This window comes from Aethalodelphis obliquidens, unplaced genomic scaffold, assembly GCF_003676395.1.
Source record: "Aethalodelphis obliquidens isolate GAN/ISIS:26980383/991018 unplaced genomic scaffold, ASM367639v1 scaffold3, whole genome shotgun sequence".
In the NCBI taxonomy this organism is placed as follows: Eukaryota; Metazoa; Chordata; class Mammalia; order Artiodactyla; family Delphinidae; genus Aethalodelphis; species Aethalodelphis obliquidens.
This window is the reverse complement of record NW_020837947.1, coordinates 30,094,178-30,116,314: the sequence shown is the minus strand read 5'-3', so window position 1 is coordinate 30,116,314 and position 22,137 is coordinate 30,094,178. Positions and strand designations below refer to the sequence as shown.

Sequence of the window (22,137 nt, the reverse complement as noted above, 5' to 3'; positions counted from 1 at the left end):
CCTTAGGGAACGTTGCTCCACTACAACGTGGTAGAGTGGTCAATGAGTTCGGGAAATGTTTCATTCTATATAGCTTGGACTTTCAAATGTACATTCATATATTTGAAACTCTGAAAAGTGCAACAGTAACCCTCTTTAACTTTGTATCAATTTTCCACCGCTATTCATATTTTCCATGGAACACACCTCTCGCCAGGGGGGGTAGGGGATGCTGCCATAAGTCTATTCAATTGACCATTTTCTTCTCATAAACTACCAGTTTGACTATGCTGGATTTGGATACAACTGTCAATCAAGATCTTGTAAGGCTAAGATGACCAAAATAGATAAAACTATATAAACTATGTTTGTGGTCCAAATAATCTATGGAAAAGGGATGGTTCAGGATGGTGAATAAGCATTTCATAAAGCTAAATTTATTCAGTTTGAAGGACTGACACTTATTCTGAATCCTTCCATTTAAAAAATAAATAAATAAAGATAGGAGATTATATTTGGCTCAGCTGTGAGCTTTACCATGCGGCTATAATCTCCATCATGGCAGAGACAATATCTGTTTTTACTCACAATCATAAGCTCAACATTCTAGTAAGAGCCTGGTTCCAAGTAGGCTTTCAAAAAACTTGTTAAATAAATACTAATTATCCTGTTTAGTGACCTACTTGACAAATATATATATAGTTGACAACACTATACTGGTCTGATAATTGTCTCTAAAACTCAAAACTCTTGGAATTTACTGGATTAGATGGAAGTCAATTTTGCTAAAAATATCTATTGCATCAGAGCTTCTCTTCTGTAATGCTATCATTAGGAGGCAGCTATCCAAACAGACATTACGTTCCCAGCCCCTTTCACATTCCAGTGAAGCCACGTGACTAATTTTAATCAGCAAAGTGAAAGTGGTCATTTATGTCACTCTAGTTCAGGTCTTTCTCTGTTAGCTGGCTGAACGCATAGGACCCCTAGGCTCTAGGAATGATGGAACCATAGGATCTTGGGTCTCTGAATCACCACAAAAAAGAAAGCCCAGGGAGATCTGCTCAGTGCTTTGTGATCACCTAGAGGAGTGGGATAGGGAGGGTGGGAGGGAGGGAGACGCAAGAGGGAGGAGATATGGGGATATATGTATATGTATAGCTGATTCATTTTCTTATAAAGCAGAAACTAACAAGCCATTGTAAAGCAATTATACTCCCATAAAGACGTTAAAAAAAAAAAGGAAAGCCAATTAGCAAATGAACCACACACATCAAACTAGTAAATGAATATGAATAAACTTTATTACGTTAAGCCATTGATATTTTGGAATTTGTTTCAGAAGCTAGTGTTATCTAATATTAAATATGGATTCACATAAATATATACTTTCACAGACATATACTAGAAGCATATGAACCAAAAAGTTAGAGCTGGTAGTCTCTAGGTAATAGGATTAACAGATTTGGGTTTTGTCTATTTTTTAAGTTACCATATTTTCTAAATTTTCTTCAAGTGAATAGGCATTACTACACATTAGATTTATAATCAGGGGAAAAAACATGAAATAAATGATACATGTTTTTAATGATTTCCAGCTCCAAAACCTCTTCCTTTTTTGTTCTGGGATCCTTTCCAAATCCCTAAATTTTTCAAGCCCTTTGTTCTGGACCTCTAAACTGGGAATATATTCCACCCTTAGTCAGAACTGGCAAATTGCCAGTCATCCCTGCACTTACCCATGGGTATCTGAGGCATAATCACGTTCCAACTTCTCTCTTCGCCACTGTCTAGGGAAGGTCACCTGCCTGGATCACTTTACTATAGGCGGATCTTTCATTATTGCATTTGTAACTTTTTATTCTGAAATAATTTCAAATTTAAAAAAGTTGCAAGAATAGTATTAAAAAACTCCTATATCTTTCACCCACAGTCCTCAATTGGTATCATTTTACTATATTGAATTATTATTCTCTCTCTGTGGACAGATGATAGATAGATAGATGATAGAGCGACAGATAGATAGATAGATAGGATTCTTCTTTGAACCATTTGAGAATAATTTGAACAACAAGTTGAAGGCATCTGGCAGTAGTCATCAAAATTCTCAAAAATATGCAATTATTAATATGTAATTCCACTTCTAGTAACTTATAAGGCAATACTTATAGAAATGAGAGTTTTAATTATAAGAACGTTAATCACAGCAATGTTTATCATACTGAAAAACTGGAAATGGCCTGTACGTCCAACAATAAGAGTTTAGTTGAGCAAATTGTACAGTGCAGTTATATCCTGCTTCCAAATGTCCTGCTATTTGCTATTCATCGTTGGCCTCCGTAGCCGTTAAGATAAAGTCCAGAGCTCTTAAGTCATCTGCCTCTGTTGACTGCATCACTCGAATCACTCTTTTCACCCTTGACCCTGCCTGAGACTACTCCAGAGGAAATGATCACCCAAGATACTTTCAACCTCACACGGCCTTGATGAATTTTGGTTTTATCACACGGAGGCTCAAACCAGGGACCATTGTACATGGAGACTCTGTCCTCCCTTGAGTCTCAGGCACTCCTCCCTGACAGCCTAGGAAACAGGTACTGTGACCTGATCCAGGGCAGCAGTAAAAAGCCTGGGCTGTTCAGGAAGGTCTGCTCAACTAAAGAGCAAACTAACTTAGAATATAATCAGAATCCTACCAAATATTCAACAGATAACCTATCCCAATTTCAAAGAAAGAGTCAATGCCTCAAAATTATATATATTCATGAGAATTCCTACCAGAAGAATGTCAGCTTTATTCTTAGCAACATTAAGTAGAAAAATAGATTCCCCTGGCTCCAAAGATTTGAGTTTCCAAAAGCTGTGTATCCTTTTCTAGCCAGTATGTGCACCTTCCTTACTAAGAACAATGAAAACAAATATAATATCACACAATTTCCAAAGGAAATCATTTTACTTTGATATCTCAGATTCAGAAATTCTGAAGTAAAAATAAACATGAGATTTCAAATAGGGAGTGTTTGAGATGATCATATTTCTTACATAAATATTTAGAAGGAAAATCATAGAATCTGATATAACACTTATGAAATAAAAAGAATTAAAGTTAACAATAAAATATTCCTCAAAAACATTACAAGTATTTCATTAGATGGACAAATTCTGAGAATCAAGAAGGAAAAACTCCGAAACATAATATTTATTTAAAAGACAATACAGTTTGTGTTGAAGACATTGTTTGCTAGGGAGAGATGGCTTAAAAATGGAATGGAAATTGCAACATTCTTAATTGATTGGACTGGCAAATCAAGCGGTATTGAACCACTTGATTGTCTCAAGGAGTATGCAAGATACCACACAAAAATTTAATTTTATTTAGTTTATTAATATGATCCAAACAGACTTAGTTTAAGAAATGAGCAAAAGACACAAAACAAGATTTGGCTAATCTATACTATACCAAGAGAACCAAAAAAGGTGACAAGATTTTCAGTTGGTGACAATTTTACGATGGAAAGTTAGTTTATTATCTAATATAAAAATACATCTACAAGAGCAACTGTGACTCAGATTGAGCCAGTATGCAACACGTGTGACACCCACCATGGTCAGGGAGGGACCTCACACCCTCCTCAGCTGGTTCACACTATCTGGCCTTTGCCCTGGAGCCCCACAAAACACCCCTCACAGCACAGAGTTTGCAGCCAATTACATTTTCTCCTCAGCCTACAATCAGTTATGTACCATTTCTATGTTCCCCATAACCTCTTTCTTTTTAGATAGTGACAGAGCTCAAGGAAAAAACTCACCTGGCCAGTGCTGAGCAGGGAAAGGGGGAAAAAAAGTACTTTGAGATGGATTCAGGGTAGTTTGGGACTCAGACTCAGAATGGGCACCATCAGAAAGCATTGAGGTCCGTGGGTAATGCACAGAAAAGGACAGAACCAGGTAACGCGGAAAGGTAGGAAGGACCACCGTTACATCTGGGAAGTCACACCAGAGAGCAATAAAGAGGAAGACAACTGGAAGGGAGAGTACTTCCTTTTACACCTTTAAGATGAAAACATTAAAAAAAAAAAAAAAAAAAGGAATATAGAAACCGAATCAACAATTTTAAAAAGTAAAATAACAAGGAGTATTTCAATAAAATGAAATACAGAAGGAGATAAAGAATTCTTTTACTTCCACTTGACTTTATCCATAGTTTTTAAGAGGTTATATTAAGTCAGGCCAGCTTTGCTCTATTTGGGGGTCGATACATTTGATCAGATGTTTCTGAGGAAAAGACGAGAACCCGACTCACATCTCTCAGGCAGCCTGGGAAGAGGGGGAGGGGAGGAAGGGAACACGTGAAAGGAAAGTCTCCAAGAGCTTCGCCCTCACCCTTCACGCCCGAAGTGTCTTTAACCTGCACTTTCGGATCTCGGAAAACCATGGTGACGGAGCACAACAGGATTACGTGCTTAGCGGTGCACGTAATTACAAGCTCGCGGTGCTTAGTGTGCCGCCCAAAACCATGAAGCACAGGAGCAGCTCGAGAGACGCACTTCCACGCAGAGAAGTGGAAGAAGCTCCACACATCAAAGGCTCCTCTTTATAGGGTCTTTCTATATCTGGAGGTAATGCTGTCATCCCTTGAATCTGCAAAGGAAAGAGCAGACATTGCCACTGAGTGTGTGATTTAAGAGCAGGACTGCGGCCAAGCTTGCTCAGCCTTTGCGCTTCTGCAGGGCTTAAAGGGGTGGCGGTATGGATGCTGAAGCTGTGCACCGTCCGGGTGTCGGAACCTTAAGGATTCCCAGCGAGGGGGCGAAGAGGGCCGGACACGCCCTTGGGAAAGAAGAGATAGAAAACACGCTCTGTCTTTTTGTGAAGCTCTCATCCCATTTTATTCCTTCTTCACCCCAACTTTAGTTTTAGAATAGATTGCCTTCTTCAAAGGAAGTGGAATCAGGAGTTTGGGGCCAATCTAAGTAATCACTGAATAAATTCGCAGACATATCAAAAGACAAGATTTGGCTAATCTATACTATACCAAGAGAACCAAAAAAGGTGACAAGAGCCGGACCACTGGGTTTACGGATATCTGTCTGTTCCTTTGATTGTACCTGTTGTGGATTCAGGTAAGATGTAACATCTGATTTCCCCGAAGATTAAAACAAAGTGGGGCTTACCGACCACTCTGCGTTGTCTGTCTTGGAACACCTCACGTTCACCGGCAGGTTAAGGACAATCTTATTGAAGGCAAGACCTTCCTTTTTAGTCCATTTAAACTTATTCATTGCATCCATGAAAGAAAGGTTTTTATACTGCTTGGGGCTTTTAATAATGAAAGGCCAGGTCCTGAATTTAAAATAAATAACCATAATTAGTCATATTCAGAACAAAAGCATTACATGTTTCCATCACTTTTCAACATTCTAAAATAGACTTCATACTTGTTCATTTTTACACACACAGATAACCTAATGCAAAGCACTGATGAACTCTTAAGCAGCTGCTAGAAGAAATACATATAAAATAAGGAGTCTTTTAAAAAAAAACAAAATTCCTCGGTTTAGTAACAGATGGGTATTACTTTTAAACAAATCGTTTTGGCTTAGAAAGCTTCCCCAGAGCCTCCTAATTCCTCACGTACTTGTTTTGGTTCTAGTTAACAATATAGCTGGTAAGCATTCAGTTCTGACGAGTATAATGCTAATGGTGTAATGAAGAAACGTACAGAATCTCAAAAGGGACTGAACAACGTTGGAAATTTCAATTCCATGATGTTGAAAAGCCTGACCGCTGCTGGCTGCCCTGTTTTAGCTTGCCTAAGTGACAAAAAGTTTTGAAAAATTTGAAATGGAACCAGTTTTTTTATTTTTATTATTTTTTTTTGGAACCAGTGTTTTTAATATTCCACTGAGAAACAAATACTCTACAGATGATACCTTCTGCTTCTACTTGCTGCTCTAAAAAACATATGTTAAATGTCCAACAAAGAAGGACGAAATCACAGCAGAATGGCATGGCCAGCTTCAGGGGGTGCTCTTCAGGTGGCGTCTTTCATTAAATATAAGTTTGATATTATTGATTCTTGAAAGAAGGAAAAGTGTAAGTGTTGGCATAGCTCAGAAATTTATATAAACTACTCCATGGACCTTCCAGGAGATTATCATGGGTAACCAGTAGGTATTTGGCTCCCTTGACACCCCAAGAGGAAGTTCCAGTGATTTTCAGTAATTAACAATGAATTAACCTCCAGCTGAGGAATCTCTATTTTTAATATTTGATCTCCACAATTTCTTCATTTAATTATGTCACTACCGACTCTCTCTCTTACACACATAACCTACTCAGGCACATTGAATATTATCTTTTTAATTAAATTAAACATCCTTTATTAATCTTTTACAGTTACGAAGATAAATTTTTCATGTTTAAAACAAAATCATTTCCTCTGTACTCTAATAAGACAATGAGTAATACAATAGGTCATATATGAGAATCTTTATATTCTTTATTCCTAACCTTCTTTTTCCTTTAATTAAAGTCAATATATCTTTGTTGAGTTTTAAATGTACTATTTTGCACAGAGACCTTAAAGTACCATAGACAGCAATGACCATCATACTACATTAAACATATCTAGCAATGACCTTAGATCTATAACACTGTAAATTAAATACACTGTGAAGACCTGCAGAGATACAATCCAGAATTAGTATAAAATAAAACTTGTACATGTAAAAACTTGCATAAACTAAAAATCTGACTTGAAAGAGGACCATTATATTCACATACAATGTCCTTTTAAATACACTAAAAGCTTTATATTTCATTAAATATAAAATAACTTTAAATAAAATATTAAAAATCAAATTTACTTTTCAAAGAGCTAAGGTATTTGTCTTGAAAAAAGGAAAATCAACTTCATCACCAGGGAAATGCTGGGGGTTAGCGGGGTGGGAGTCGGGGGGTGTGATCATCAGCCTGTAATCACCTAAAACACCACAAGGTGGCAATGGAATCTCTGCTAAAGCACTAAGGTGGACGAAGTGCCCTAAATTTTCCGCAGCCTTGCTGGTAAGAGTGAATAGTGTATTACATATGTAGATGAAATCTTAAAAAGTTTTACTGCTAAAACAAATTAGTAAACTAGTATCTGTTTGAGATTTCACAGTATAAAATGACAGAAGAGGTATAAACACATTTATTTACTTACTATAAATATATGGAAAAGGATGTAGGAAAGGGTAGACCCAATCAATCCTATGTTGGAGCCAGCATGACAGGCTGGGTGAGGAGAAGCACGTCACAACCTCCCTGACCTGGCATCTTGTCTCATTTTTATTGTCTCCTTTCCCTTCCTACTAAATTTGTTCAGGCTCCTACTCTGTAACATCACACCAACTAAGTTCCTAACGTTTCCAGCCTGTCCTACACCACACTTCCAGATTACCACTGGAGAAAAGAGAAGGAAAAGATAGAATGAGGAGAAATCCTGAAAAAGTTAATATTTATCCTGAGTATTTTTCCTTAAAAGACTAAGCTGTAAACCAGAAACAGGTAATGCTAAGGTAGCAAGTTCTTCTGCTCTCACTGGGACTGGGACTTAGTTATTAGAAACATTAGGAATGTTCTAGAAAGTAAAACAGTTACATTTCTGCACATCTGGGCAGTGTCCAAATGACTACCCAGATATACATATAAATAGAAGGGTATTATTTATATATCACTATAGTTGATAAAAAGGAAGGATTTAATATTGATGAGTAATTTTCCTGTGTAAGCTTAATTTAATTGACTAGTTGATTTAAAAATACACAAATATGGAATAAACTTAGACTATCCAAAATAATTTTGGAAAAAGAAAAAAATGACAAGTTCGGAGACTTACACGTTACACACTCTTATTTCAAGATTTACTATAAAACTATAATAATAATCGAGTGTGGTATTATAGTAAAGCTAAACATGTACCACAATGAAACAGAACTCAGAGTCCAGAAATTGTCAGTATATGGTGAAATGATTTTCAGCAAACCTTCCAGAGTAATTATATAAGAAAAGGGTAGTTTTTTTCACCAAATGGTTCTTGCACAACTTGATATCTGTGTGAAATACAATGAACCTCAGCATATCCAACACACAAAAAATTATTCAAAATGGATCATCAACCTAAAGCTAAAACTATAAAGTTTTTAGGAAAAAAAACAGGAGAAAATCTTCACAACCTTGGGCAGGCAGCAATTTCTTACGTGGGATATCAAAAGCACAAAACAAACCAAAAATGATAAAACAGACTTCAAAAAATACAGTTGAAAAAGTAAAATCAAGCCAGACTGGGAAAAATTATTTGCAAACGTGTACCTGACAAAGCTCTACATCCAAAGTATAAAGAACTCTTTAAAATTATGAAGGACTCTTACAACTCAATAATTTTTTAAAAAGTAACCCAATTAAATGGACAAGAATTTGAACCATTACGAAGGAACATATATAAATGACTAATAACCATGTGAAAAGAGGCTCTGTATCATGCGTCACGGGGAAATGGAAAATAAAACTACAATAAGATACCACTGCATACACATTAAAATAGATAAAATTTAAAATCTGGAAAATACAAAATACATTGGGAAGATTGTTAAGCAGTAAGAGATCTTATTAATCTGGTGAGAATGTAAGAAGGTACGCTCTTCTGGAGAACATTTTGAGAGTCTTATGCAGTAAACATAAACTTAGTGTACAATCCAGGGATTCCACCACTAGGTGTTAACGCAGAAATTGAAAACATATGTCCATACAAGGATGAACACAATCATGTTCATGGCAACTTTCTTCATAATAGCCACAAGCTGGAAAGAATCCAAATGTCTTTCAACTGGTGAATCGATAAATGAATTTGGGTATATACACACTGGAGAATACTACTCAGCAATAAAAAGGAAAGGACTGCTGCTACATACATACGTATATATTCATGTATATATATGAATCTCAGTATACATTCATCAGTGTGGATGAATCTCAGAAACATTGCAAGTTAAAGAAGCCAGGCACAAAATAGTATATACCATCTTATCCTATTTTCATAAAATCTAGAAAAGATCAAAGCCAATAGATAGTGACAAAGCAGTTTCCTGGTTTCCTGGAGCTTTGTGCGGAGGGGGGATTGTCTCCAGAGGTGTGAGAGAAGTTTTGGCGGTGATGAAAATGCTCTATATCTCATTTGTGATGTGGTTAAACAGGGGTACACATCTGAGAAAACTTTAGAACAGTATACTTAACCATAGGGGCATTTTATTGTATGTATGTTCTACCTCAAGCAATTTGACTTAAAAAAAAATAAAAAACATAACAAACCAACAGAAAAGACACAGTATATACTTTACCAATCAAATTGCTACAGAAGGAAACCAGGAAATCTGACTTAACGAGGCACAACTCCTAATCCTCTGGACACTCCCTGAGCCAGTGAATGCTGGGAAGCACCCAGTAAAGCTGAATCTCCCTGATGGAAGCAAAAGCTTGAGAGCTGCAACAGATTTGACAGCATGATATAAGGCCTGGGACATTCCCTTATGGAAAGGCATTCAGCCCTAACCACTTAGTAAACATCCTCTAATAGATTTTTAATAAAATCTGAGGAAGGAATAACCCATGCATTGTGATATAGAGTCCCACCTCTACACACACACAGCGCTTTACCCTCAAAATACAGAAAAGGAAGTACATAAAAACACATCACCCAAACTTCAAACTGTGGTGTGGAGAGAAAGAAAGCTCTCTCAGATTTGCTTGGAAGGTAGTAAAAATTCACCTATGTTTTACCAGAGCAAAGAGAAGTTTTAAACAGAACTGGCTCAGCGTAAGCAAGAAATGACAAACAACCATGCAAACTTAGGGTGAAAGGAAATTATATCACATTTCATATAAGGAGACAGAAAAAATCAACTCTAGAGGAAGATATAAACCAATTATACTGGAGAGAATTCCCTCAAGTGTTTCACGCTGTAAGTTTATTTAATAAGAACATGAATTCAATTAAACAAGAGCTCAAATACAAGATGATAAAACAACACAATGAGATGAAAAGAGGGATAGCAGACTAAAGGAAATAAACTTAAGACAAAAAAATTAGTACCAAATAAGTGAGAAAAAACAGAGAGCAGAAGAGCGCTTCTGAAAAATTATGGGAAGAAGCTTGAGAAAAATCCCAAATAGATTAGAAAAAAGTCTGTAGATATAAGATAAAATTCCCTTGAAATGAAAAAAAAAGAAGTGAATATATGTACTGAAAGAACACTTTGTGTTTCGGGAAAATTTGATTCATATGCTCAACACTGAAATATGTTCAATTTAACTTATGAATTCTCCAGGTAGAGGAAGAATGAGCCCATTCATCCAAAGACATCTCCAAAGGGGGAAAAAACCCTAAGACCCCAAAATATTATATGCTGCCCAAATATAAATGCAGAAATTTTCAAATATAAAGGAACTCAGGGCACATGGAAGCCCTTCTTGATTAAGCAACTTGAGGACAAAACCCTGAGGAATCAAATTAAAGAACTCAGAAATGCAGAAATCATATAAAGATTAGGGATTATCACTGAATCTATAAAAGTTGCATTAAATATTGTGGAAATTATGTTTTAGAATTAAATGTGAAAATTTAAAATCTTGAGAATACAAAAATTCTAATATAAATAATACATATTTGGAGGTACAAAAGGGAGGTTGGGAGAAAATGTGAACGTGTGAATGTCCTCATCTTTATGATCTAAAACTGAAACATGTTTTTTAAGAAAATGTGTTAATATCTTTTATGATCTATTTTCTCAACATTTGAGAGCTCCTTTATACAATATTATCTCTTGTAGTTAAAAACAATAGCAATGTTTATTTGTTCAACAGTTATTCAATTTTGATTTAGTTTCTTTTTCTTCTGATAAATTAAAACAAAATTAAATTTTAATATTTTTGTTTAAAGCAGTGCACAAATTATAATCTTTCTAATGCTACTCTATTCATCTTCATATCAATACCTACATAGAAAAATGTCTGTAATGACATTCCATTAATGTTAGTGTTGCTTATTTCTAACAGAATTTGGGGTGATTGCTTTCGTCCTCTTTTTTTTTTCAATTTATTTATTTTTGGCTGCGTTGGGTCTTTGCTGTGCGTGGGCTTTCTCTAGCTGCGGTGAGCGAGGGCTACTCTTCATTGAGGTGCGCGGGTTTCTCACTGCGGTGGCTTCTGTTGCTGTGGAGCATGGGCTCTAGGCGCGTGGGCTTCAGTAGTTGTGGCATGTGGGCTCACTAGTTGTGGCTCGCGGGCTCTAGAGTGCTGACTCAGTAGTTGTGGTGCATGGGCTTAGTTGCTCCGCAGCATGTGGGATCTTCCCGGACCAGGGCTCGAACCCCTGTCCCCTGCCCTGGCAGGTGGATTCTCAACCACCACCAGGGAAGCCCCGTCCTCTTTTTTAAACCTTTTTCCGCATTACCTAAACTCTATAATAAAGCCTGTGTGACTTTTACACCTTATCAACATAAAGTAATTTTTTTCCTGCAAAGAAAAACACAAACACCTCTCTTGATTTTTTTTTTTTAAGAAATAGAACAAATAAGGCAGGAACTTTCCATCACATAAACCTCACTGGAACCACACAGACAGTGGTGATGTATGGTGCGGCAGAGAATACAAATTTATCTGAGCTCATTGTCTACTCTGTTATCTGATCTTTGGGAGTTTTTTGTTTTTCCTTAAGCCTTGCCAGATCTGTAGGAGGCAGAGAAAAACTGCATCCCCCAAAACAGACAATTCCTGAGACAGGATGTACTTGTCTCTATCTTTCCGCCAATGCATCCTTTAATCCTAGAATTGCTACAGAATGTTTAAAAAAAAACTGGACACCTAAATAGTCCTTATATTAAAAGCAAAAATAGGAGATTCTAGGTTATATGTTCTATAATATTCCTGTTTAGTATTGTGTCCTAAAACCAAATTAGCGATATTCTTATTAGCAAAACAGAAAAAAAGCACTCAAACCATTTCTCTCTTTCTGATCCTTTCACCAGAACCTTGTTGGTTTGGCCTTTAATGATATTTTTGTCAGTGTGATGACGAACTAGACTTGAAAGTCTGATTTAAAGTCCAAACGTGTATTTTATAACAGAGGCTCTTTTTCACTCATATTTTTGAAGAATAACTATATTTAACCATGTAGTTAAATGGTTTTATGTGGGCAATACCATCTCAAAACTGGCCTTGTTCTTTGAAGCAACCCTCCCTGTCTTGAGAAGTGATGAAAATCCCAACTTCAATATTTCCTGAAGGAGACCAAACGTGCGGACACTGACAGAGCTCGTTGGGACACAGGAGCTGAGTGTTTCAGAGACTTCACACAAGTTGAACACAAAAGAAAATAACTGGACCACAGAACACATTTCATTCATCTTGTAAATACACGGTTTTGAATGTTCATCCAACATTCACTCCAACATTCTCTTGATTAGGAAAAGTTTCTAGTCAATACGTTAAAAATATTCTAAAGGGAAAAAAAAAACTACTTAAGTCTTAGTAAGAAACAATATAATCTCAATATTTTAAAGACAAGACTACATCCTATTGTTTTTAGAATGATGTTTTATGTGCTGTTTTGATTTTTATTGATATTTTATTTACTTATTTGCAACGTAGTTATTGATTGTGAACAAAAAGGCACATGTATCAGCAACCACAATACAAACCCCAGCTCCCCCATTTAGTATGTACTCTATGAGGTTGAACAGATTTTTAATCTCATAGCTTCCATTTCCTCCTCTAAACTGGGATTGCAAATACTGCTCTACCTATTGGAATTGTGTGAAAATATATTAAATGAACTCATGTATGTGAAAATACTTCATAACCTACAACCTAATTTACACCAGCATTTTGTTATTTGTATTTTAGTAGATACAGACTTATTGTCTAGTGGTCATTGGGTTGTCTGGATAAGAACTCAGTAGAACATATCTATGACTAGCAGGTTCAATTTAAAAATAAAAGTGTTTTTAGTTCCTAATTTATAATCCCTATAAAATTTTGGAACAAAAAGGAGACCAGGGCTTCCCTGGTGGCGCAGCGGTTGAGAGTCCGCCTGCCGATGCAGGGGACACGGGTTTGTGCCCCGGTCTGGGAAGATCCCACATGCCGCGGAGCGGCTGGGCCCGTGAGCCATGGCCGCTGAGCCTGCGCGTCCGGAGCCTGTGCTCCGCAACGGGAGAGGCCACAGCAGTGAGAGGCCCGCGTACCGCAAAAAAAAAAAAAAAAGGAGACCATAATTATATTCTCCTTCAGATCTGCATTTTACCACATCCTCATTAAGAGTTTATTTAAGCTCTCCTTAAATACACCCCCTCAAAACTCTATGTGTATCTTTTGCCTAATTACATCAGTCCTTTTCATTTTGAAAAATCCTAATCATTAGAAAATACTTCCTTATATTAAAATAAAATCTACACTTCAAAATTTCTACCAGCCGCCCTAATTCTTTGTGGCACTACTAAGGATGGATAAAACCCTTTTAGTCTACATCAACCTTAATATTAATAATAATAATTAATTAATAATAGTTCTCCATTTCTTCTTCAAACATGTTTCCCTGCACCATTCACATATCCTTACTTTCCCTTTACTCTTCTCTTTCCCTCACCATCTCCCAGAGATGCAGTCAATCAACAAGTCCAGAGAGTGCTACCTTCAAAAGCTAACCTGATTGGAACCATTTCTCATAAACACTATTGGCACCATCCTGGTCCGAGGCACCCTCACCTCTCAACTGGACAATCACAAGTCTCCAGGTAGATATGATTCTTTCCAATCTTGCCCTCCTAGAGTCCCTTCTCAATGCAGTAGCTAAATTAACATTCATAATACCCTATACCCTATAATAGCTTCTCTTCACACTTAAAACCCAAAGTCCTTATGTTGCCTGAAAAGTTCTACACTATACGGTCCCACTTGCTCTTAGACCTCGTCACCTACTCTCTGCCAAATTTCACTCTGCTTCAGCCAAACTCAGCTTCTTGCTGTTCTTTGAACATGCTAACCTCATACCCAACATCCATTATACTGGCTTTTCTCCCTGAAGAGTATACTTGCATATCTTTCTTTGACTGGCTCCTGATCGCTGAGGTCTCTGCTCAAACATCACCTCTTGCTATGGTCTGAATATCTGTGTTCCGACACCCTCCGAAATTCACATGCTGAAATCTTAATGTCCAGGGTGACATTATTAGGAGGTGGGGCCTTTGGGAGGCTCTGTCCTCATACATGGGATTAGTGCCCTTATAGAAGCAGCTTGAGAAAGCTCCCTTGACCGTCTCCCACATGAGGTCACTGTGAGAAGATGGCTGTCTGTGAGGAAGTGGGTCCTCACCAGATGCTGAATCTGCCAGAATCTTGATCTTGGACTTCTCAGCCTCTGGAACAGTGACAGATACATTTTCTGTTGTTTATAAGCTACCCTGTCTATGGCAGTAATGAGTCCAAATGGACTAAGACACCTCCCAAGAGAAGCTCTCACCACCCTACTGAGAACAACTATACACTTCCTTCACTGTCTTGATTATTTTCGTAACATCTTTTAATATCTGAAATTTTATATTATGTTGTTTATTTGCTTATTACCTCTTCCCGACTCTTGCACATAATCTCAAGGGAGCAGGAATAATATTTCTCTTGTTTATAATTTTATCCTAAGTCATTTCTATTATATGCAGTTGTGCACAAAGAGTTAACACAGAAGGCGTGAGACTGCCATCCTTAGGAACACCTGCTTGGAAGGCTGACCTTTGGCTGGCATCAGGGAACTTAAATAGCAAACAATTTCCTATAGGACATAAAACTTTCTCCAAATGATAAGAGTAACTTACTGTACCTAGACTGTCTGTATGAATGATGCTGTTTATGTTGAACACTTGCTTTCCTTCTGGGAGTCTGGAATTTTGCTATTTGCTAAGCAGAGGGCACCTATGTGACCAGCCCCCAATAGAAACTCTCAGCACTGAGTCTCTGATGAGCTTCTCCAGTTGACAACACTTCATATATGTTGTCATAATTTGACGTGGGTGGAATTAAGCACACTCTGTGTGACTCCACTAGGAGAGGTCTCTTGGAAGCTTGCATTTGGTTTCCTGTGGACTTTACCTCATGTGCCTTTTCCTTTTGTTCATTTTCCTTTATATTCTTTCACTGTAATAAATATTAGTCATGAGTACAACTATAAGCTGAATCCTTTAGGTCTTCCTAGAAAACTACTGAACCTAAGAGTAGTCTCAAGGACCCTGGACATAACAAGCAAGAAGGTCCCTTGGACTCCCCAATTGAAAATAATCAAATAGAACAGCACATGAAGGAATCCCATACCATGGTGATGAATCTACTGTGAAAATAAAGCCCATCCTTACCCCTACCACGAAATCCATTTACTACTTACGTGACTGGCCTGTAGATCTCCTTAACACCAATGAACTGAAGTTGCTCCATAATGTCTGGGATACTCGCACATCGAGTCAGGTTAATTCGTGGGTAATAAAGAAGGTATGAGAGACACATTTCATTCCTGGTGCTTAATCCTCCCTGAAAATGGAGATACTTTATTTAGAGACGTATATGTTCCACCAACTCTGACACTTATAGAACACAAGCTGCAAATGTTATGCAGTTTCTTCCTGTATTGAAACGTCATAAACCTTAAAGCTGAAAAATCATCACTTAAAGGCCAATTTGGTTTTTCAAAAGATAGTGGCACAGTTAAAAATTAATAAAGTTATTTCCATCTCTTTAAAAGCTGCCTTTCTTAAATAACTTAATAATCTCCTCAAAGTTCAGAGTATGTGATGTAAACTTCTCACCACAGTGAACATTTCAGAGGATGTTCAGTAACAAGATACCGATCGGTCAGTGTGATGGAATCTTTGCCTGATTGCACTGAGTTTTCCATAATCTTGCTGTCATGTGTATAAACATCAGCAGCTGCATACCACAGGGGAGGCACAGTTCACAGTTTGAATCTAAGTAGTAAATTAGGTACTAATTAAAAAAGAAGAACGGCATCTGGAGTTGCTACAACAATGTCCAATTTTCAACCAAAAGTTATTAAACATGAAAAGAAACAGGAAACTATGATCTGTATTCAGGACAAAAAGTTAGTAGAAATAAATTGTGAGAGGACATGGATGCTGGATTCAGCAAAGACTTAAAAACAGACATAAATATATTTAAAGAGCTAAAGAAAGATGTTCAAATAATTAAAGGTAAATATGTGAAAAATGAGTGAACAAATAAGGAATGACATCAGACAAAGGAAAACATTAGAAAAAAGAACCGAATAGAAATTCTAGAGTTGAAAGGTACTATAACTAAATTAAAAATTCACAGGATGAGCTCGAGAGCAACTTGACATGGCAGAGGAAGGAAGCCGTGAACTTGAAGATCAATCAATAGCAATTTCCCAACCCAAAGCACAGAGGAAAAAAGACTAAAGAAAGTGAAAACACCTCAGAGATCTGTAAGATAATATTAAATGTTCCATGTATGTAATTTGAATTCCAGAATGAGAGGGAAGAGAAAAAAAGAATAGAAAAAATATTTGAAAAAAATGGTGGAAATCCTCCCAAATTTAGTGAAAAACATTAACTTACAGACCCAAGAAGCTCAATAAATGCCAAAGGTAATTATGAAGACAGCCATACCTAGACACATCAGAGTCATATTGCTAAAAGACAAAGAGAAAATCTTGAAAGCGGCAAAGAAAAACGATACATTGCATATAGGGGAACAGTAATACAGTGAACAACTGACATTTCATCATAAATGATGGAAGTAATAAAACGATATTGGAATCACATTTTCAAGTGCTCCAGGGAAAAAGAAATTAATCAAAAATTCTGTATCCAGCAAATCATCTATCTTTCAAAAGTGAAGGTGAAAAACATAGTAGTGTTGTTCATAGTTATACATTAATGTAGTGGTTAATGTGCAATGATTTTACAAACTGCAAAACAGAATGCTTTGCACTTGATGCAGGATTGGGCAAAAGGAGAAGCTGATCTCCTCAGTGCAGCTGACACCTCAGTAAATATATTTAATTTGTTCCTGAGCTGGGTTGGCTATTCAGAGTTATACCAAATTGTAGGAAGGGAATTGGGCTTTTGTATTCTCACATCAACCAGTCATTGGCTGCTGGCTGCCCCACTGAAGAGAGTATAACTTTAAGTGGGTCATTCCTTGACACCGATGGCAATGTCCAGTGAGGGACACACTTCTGCTTTTTTTCTATTGTATGTTTGTCTTATGTTATGGATTTATAGAATTTATTTTATATGCTGGATACTAATGCTTTGTGTATTGCAATTTTTTTTTTCAGTTTAGAACTTATCTTTTCACTTAATAGTGTTTTTTGGGTAACCAAAAGTGTTAAGGTAATCAAGTTCATCAATCTTCTAATTTATAGTTTGCACTTTTTATGTTCTGTTTAATAAGTTCTTACCCCAAAGTACTAAAGTTATATTTATATATATTTCTCCTAGTGGTTTTAATATTTTGTTTTTCACATTTTAATGTTTAATCTACCTAGAAATTATTTTTTTGTGCATTGTGGGAGATAAAGATGTAATTTTATTTTTGTCATCTGGATACCCAACTGTGCCAGTAATTCTTTAATGAAAAAGTCCATCCTTTGCCACTTATCTGAATGCCAGTTCGATCTTAAACCAAGTTCCCATACAGGGGGTTTGTAGGTCTGTTTCCAGGATCCCTATTCCAGTACACTCTTCCAACTCTGGACGCAAACCACACTATTAATCACCATAGCTTTAAAATAAGTCATCAAATCTAGTAGCTTGTTTCCCATCTTGTTCTTTTTAGTAGTGTCTTGCCAATTCTTAACGCTTTGCTCTTTTATGTAGATTTTACAATCAACTTGCTCCGTGTAAAAGCTAAAACTGTAACATTTTTAGAAATTTTTTTTAAAAAAATAGGAGAAAACCTTTGGCTAGGTGAAGATTTCTTAGTTAGACACCAAAACCCCAAATCATAAAATCTCTCTGATCTTTCTTTACTGGAATTATATCAAATTTATAAACCAATTTAAAAAGAAAAAAAAAGAAAAAGAAAAAGAAAGATTATCTTTGTTTCACTGAGCTTTTCTATCCATGAACACAGTATCTCTTAATTTCTTTAGGTGATCTTTAATGTCTTACATAATGACTAATAATTTTCTCCATAGAGATCAAACACATCTAATGTTATTTTATTTCTATAGGATTTATAGCCTTAAATTGAATTTTCTTGAGATAATTTATCGTACACTAAAATACAATTAACTTTAGATTTATCAGTTTGGGGGAGGTTTTGATGTGGAAAATTACAATATCTGTAAATAATGTTTTATTTCTTCGCTTCTTCCTTTCTGATCTTTATATCTCATTTTTTCTTTTCTACTACGATATTGAATAAAACCAGTGATAATAAACATCCTTGTCTTCTTCCTGACTTTAAAGAATTACTTCTAGCATTTCACTTAGTTTGATATTTGCTATAGATTTTTCACAGCTAATGTTTATCTGGTTAAGGTAATTCTCTCCTATTCCTAGTTTGCTAAATGTCCTTTATTCCCCCCATGACTGACAAATTTTATGAATGCTTTTTCTGCCCCTGTTGAAGTGATCATAAGTCTTTTTCCTTCGATCTCTTAATGTATAATGGCATTAGTGTATTTTCTAATTTGAACCAATTTTACATTCCTTAGTTAAGCCCAAATCAGTCCTAACGTTACAGTCTTACATAATGCTGGATTTGGTTTGTCGATACTTTGTCAAAGTTACTTCCCTCTGGTGCACGTTGTGGACCTTTCTCGTATTGCCCATATCAAGTTTCAGTATTAAGCTTATGCTAACTTCCTAAAATGAGTTGGTAGAAGGTGTTCCCCCTTTTTTTGTGCTCCCTGGAAGAGACCGAGGAAGGCATGAGTGATTTATTTCTTGAATGTGTGGCCGAACTCCCCAGTAAATCTGTTGGGACCAGATTTCTCTTTGGGTCAGAAGCACTAAGGTCATGGAATTTATTCTTCCTTTTGAAGTCTCGATTCATCTAAGTCCAGACTCACGCGCATGGTCATTAGTGACCACAGGTCTTTATAATAATATTTGGTGAGGAAAAACTGAAAGACTAAGGATAGCTTTTCCTGAAGGGGTCACTAAATTACACTGCAAATATTACCAAAGTATCATTAGTTAATCTGATAAAATGCTAAAACAGCTCTGATTTTACCTTTATGATGATTCATGTTCAAGACGTTCAGGAATTTTGCTTCCAAATGCAAAAAAGTGAATGCTTTTCACTTATTTCTCTTCTAAGATCAAAGTTTATTCCTCCTCCTCCACAAATAAATTTTAATAATAATAAAATTCTTCTTACCCAAGTCATCCGGGCTCTATCTTTTGTGTTGTAGCGACACTCAGTAATTAGATTATCTCCCTAAAACATAAAAGTAGAAGCTTTCAGATTGGCGTTTCATGTTCTATTTATCTAATACATTTGTAGACCAACAGTTTAATTTGCTATATGAATGCATGCATTAAGTACTTTGATTCATAAGAAGACCTTTGATCTATTAAATTCTAGGTTTGCTCGTATAATAAGCAAACAAAGAAACAAATAAGGCTCTCTTTGTTCAAGCCAGACTCCACCATGTTCTAGCTGCATGACCTAGGTAAGGAAATGACTCAACTGGGCACAATTTGTTCATCTAAAAAATAATGATAAAAATAGCACTTATCTTGCACAGCTGTTGGGAGATTACATGACAGAGCACACATTTAGCTCTTAGTGCAGATAAAACACTTCATAAAAGCCACAGATACTAGTTATTGTGATTATCTCCTCATTTACATTATTTTCTTTAAAGGTCCTTAGGTATTCATTTTCTTAAAACAGATTTATGAGGCAAATTACTAGTAATTTATTTTTCCCGTACTTTCCAACCTTTTGAACAGTTCTGCACATAATGAAAATAATTTTTTATGGCTCCCCAGTCAGGTGAGTGGACAGGCTATTCATCAGAGGGAGTGAGCTCTGGGTAATGGCCCCCAGATTTGTCCTCCCTGCCTAGATATTCAGAGAGCCCAGAGATCAGTAGCTCAACATACTTATACCCTACTTATGGCACACCAGTTATGTGTCACAAGGAGTTCTGAGATAACCCAATAAAACTGGGTGGAGAGTCCCAAGACAAGACAACACCATAAAATGGAGGGTAGTCCTTAAGAATCTTGAGATCACTGTTTCTCAAATTTCATCTTCCTACTCTCAGGGTGTATCAGGGAATTTCTGCATGTAGAAAAGATATTGCTATTACTCTCACTTCGTAACTAGTATAAGTATCTGACTTTTAAGAAGAGAATAAGGGTAGGAATTTATATAACTATTGAGCTTGATGGCCATTAAACAAAAAATTTGACAAAATGAAGCATCATAAAATTTTTTAAATTCTTCATTATTATAAAACATAAAATCCTCTTCTGTGTCCTTCCACTAGAACCCCAAGTACTGTTGCAAGCTGGATTACACACAATAGAATAATTAGCTATGTCCAAATATCTTTGTCAAATGAAAGAATTACCTTATATTCATTTTTACTGAAATGAAACTTCCAAAAACTATCTTATGGTGAAAGCAAACTTCTGATCTTACCGTTACCTGAACTGCAAGCCAAAGGATTGTTAACTGGGGAGTCAAGTAAAAAAAAAAAAAAAAAAAAAAATGATGCTTACGCACAAAACCCAAGTTTTTATTTTCTTTGTAAATCAACAACTTGAGTTGCCCCTGGGAATAGTAAGAAAAACGAGTTTCAGTTTGGGAAAACAGAGCAAACACATTCCATGTGGCTTGTGCGACAGCCACGTGGGTGGCTTTGAGGATATGGATGAGCGAGTTATTTCACCAGTAGAAACCTGGCTAATTCTCAGCAGACCTACGTCTCAGGACTTTGATGACATTCAGTGAAAAAGAACAAAACAATCATACTGGTAAGATTGTTCGTTCTTCCTTTAGGTACTGAAACTCCTGGAAATTGAAGTCAAAATCATCATCATAAGCGAGTAATCTCATTTCCTCCCCTTTGCGAAAATGACGCAGCCGGATGCCTCTGCCTGCCAGGTGAGCGTGGAGCAGAACAGCAAACACGTGGATGCCACTTGGTTTTTCAACTTCCAAAGCCTACAGGGGACACAGAGAGGCCTGATTAGCCCAAATAAGCTCAGACAGTTCACCTTAAAACAGACTTGTAGAGACAACTGAGAAGAAACGCTTACACAATTTGAGTGAATGCATGAGCTGCCAGACATTTTGAATTTGGATTTTTCCTGACTTATACCTAGCAGTGATATCTTTGTGAAGCAATACTGGCTGGGAGAAAAGAAAAGGAACTAATGCTTGCTGAGGACCAACTGGACCACTTCTAAATATTATCTTTCTTCTTTCTTCTTTTAGTAGGTAAGAAAGCAGTCAAAGCTCCTGGCAGAAAGATTCCAGTACGTTGGTAGCTTGCACATTGAAACTCTTAAAAGGAGAATCTATTCCCACTTTTCCAGATGAGAAAACTGAACTGGGAGAGTGAAATTAAATGAAATGCTCATGGTCCTACAGCTAGTGGTTGATGTCATGGCAATTTAATTCATGGTCTAAATGGCTTAAATAACTCAGAAGAAAACAATCTTTCCACTCCACCAGTCTGCCACACTGTCTACAACCACAATATCCTATAATTCATAAGGAATACTAACCATGTCGAAATACTTTAATTCAAGGAAAAAGAACTATAAATGGAAGCAGCCATTATGAAATACTTATATATGGTTTTCTCTTATCCAATATGTATTTTTATATTAGTTATTCTGGCTCTTTGGTTAAAGAAGGGAAGGCAACTACAAATCAGAGAAAATGAGAAAAAAATGAAAATGAATCATGGAGAAAACAAATATGGATAAAAGATAAAGTTGAGAAAGGAAAAGGGGACTACACAAACAAAGGTCAAAATTGTAAAAGAGAAAGTGAAGTATCCACTATGAAACAATCAAAGGAGGGGAAAGGAAGGAAAACACCCTGAAAATTATTCCTGTCTTT

At 36.4% G+C, this 22,137-nt stretch overlaps 1 protein-coding gene across 1 annotated transcript in view; it reads right to left on the bottom strand.

Annotated features, from left to right (window-relative positions):
- Positions 1-1,274: 1,274 nt before the first annotated feature.
- The window catches only part of MOXD1 (monooxygenase DBH like 1), an 84,239-nt gene continuing 63,376 nt past the window's right edge, over positions 1,275-22,137 (bottom strand). Inside the window, exons 8-12 of the mRNA XM_027086218.1 lie at positions 21,040-21,231; positions 19,432-19,491; positions 15,449-15,591; positions 5,154-5,322; positions 1,275-4,620 (exon numbers count right to left, since the gene is read on the bottom strand). Of these exons, the coding sequence (XP_026942019.1) occupies positions 4,459-4,620; positions 5,154-5,322; positions 15,449-15,591; positions 19,432-19,491; positions 21,040-21,231 (726 nt within the window). The 3' untranslated portion in view covers positions 1,275-4,458. The remainder of the gene's footprint in view (positions 4,621-5,153; positions 5,323-15,448; positions 15,592-19,431; positions 19,492-21,039; positions 21,232-22,137) is intronic.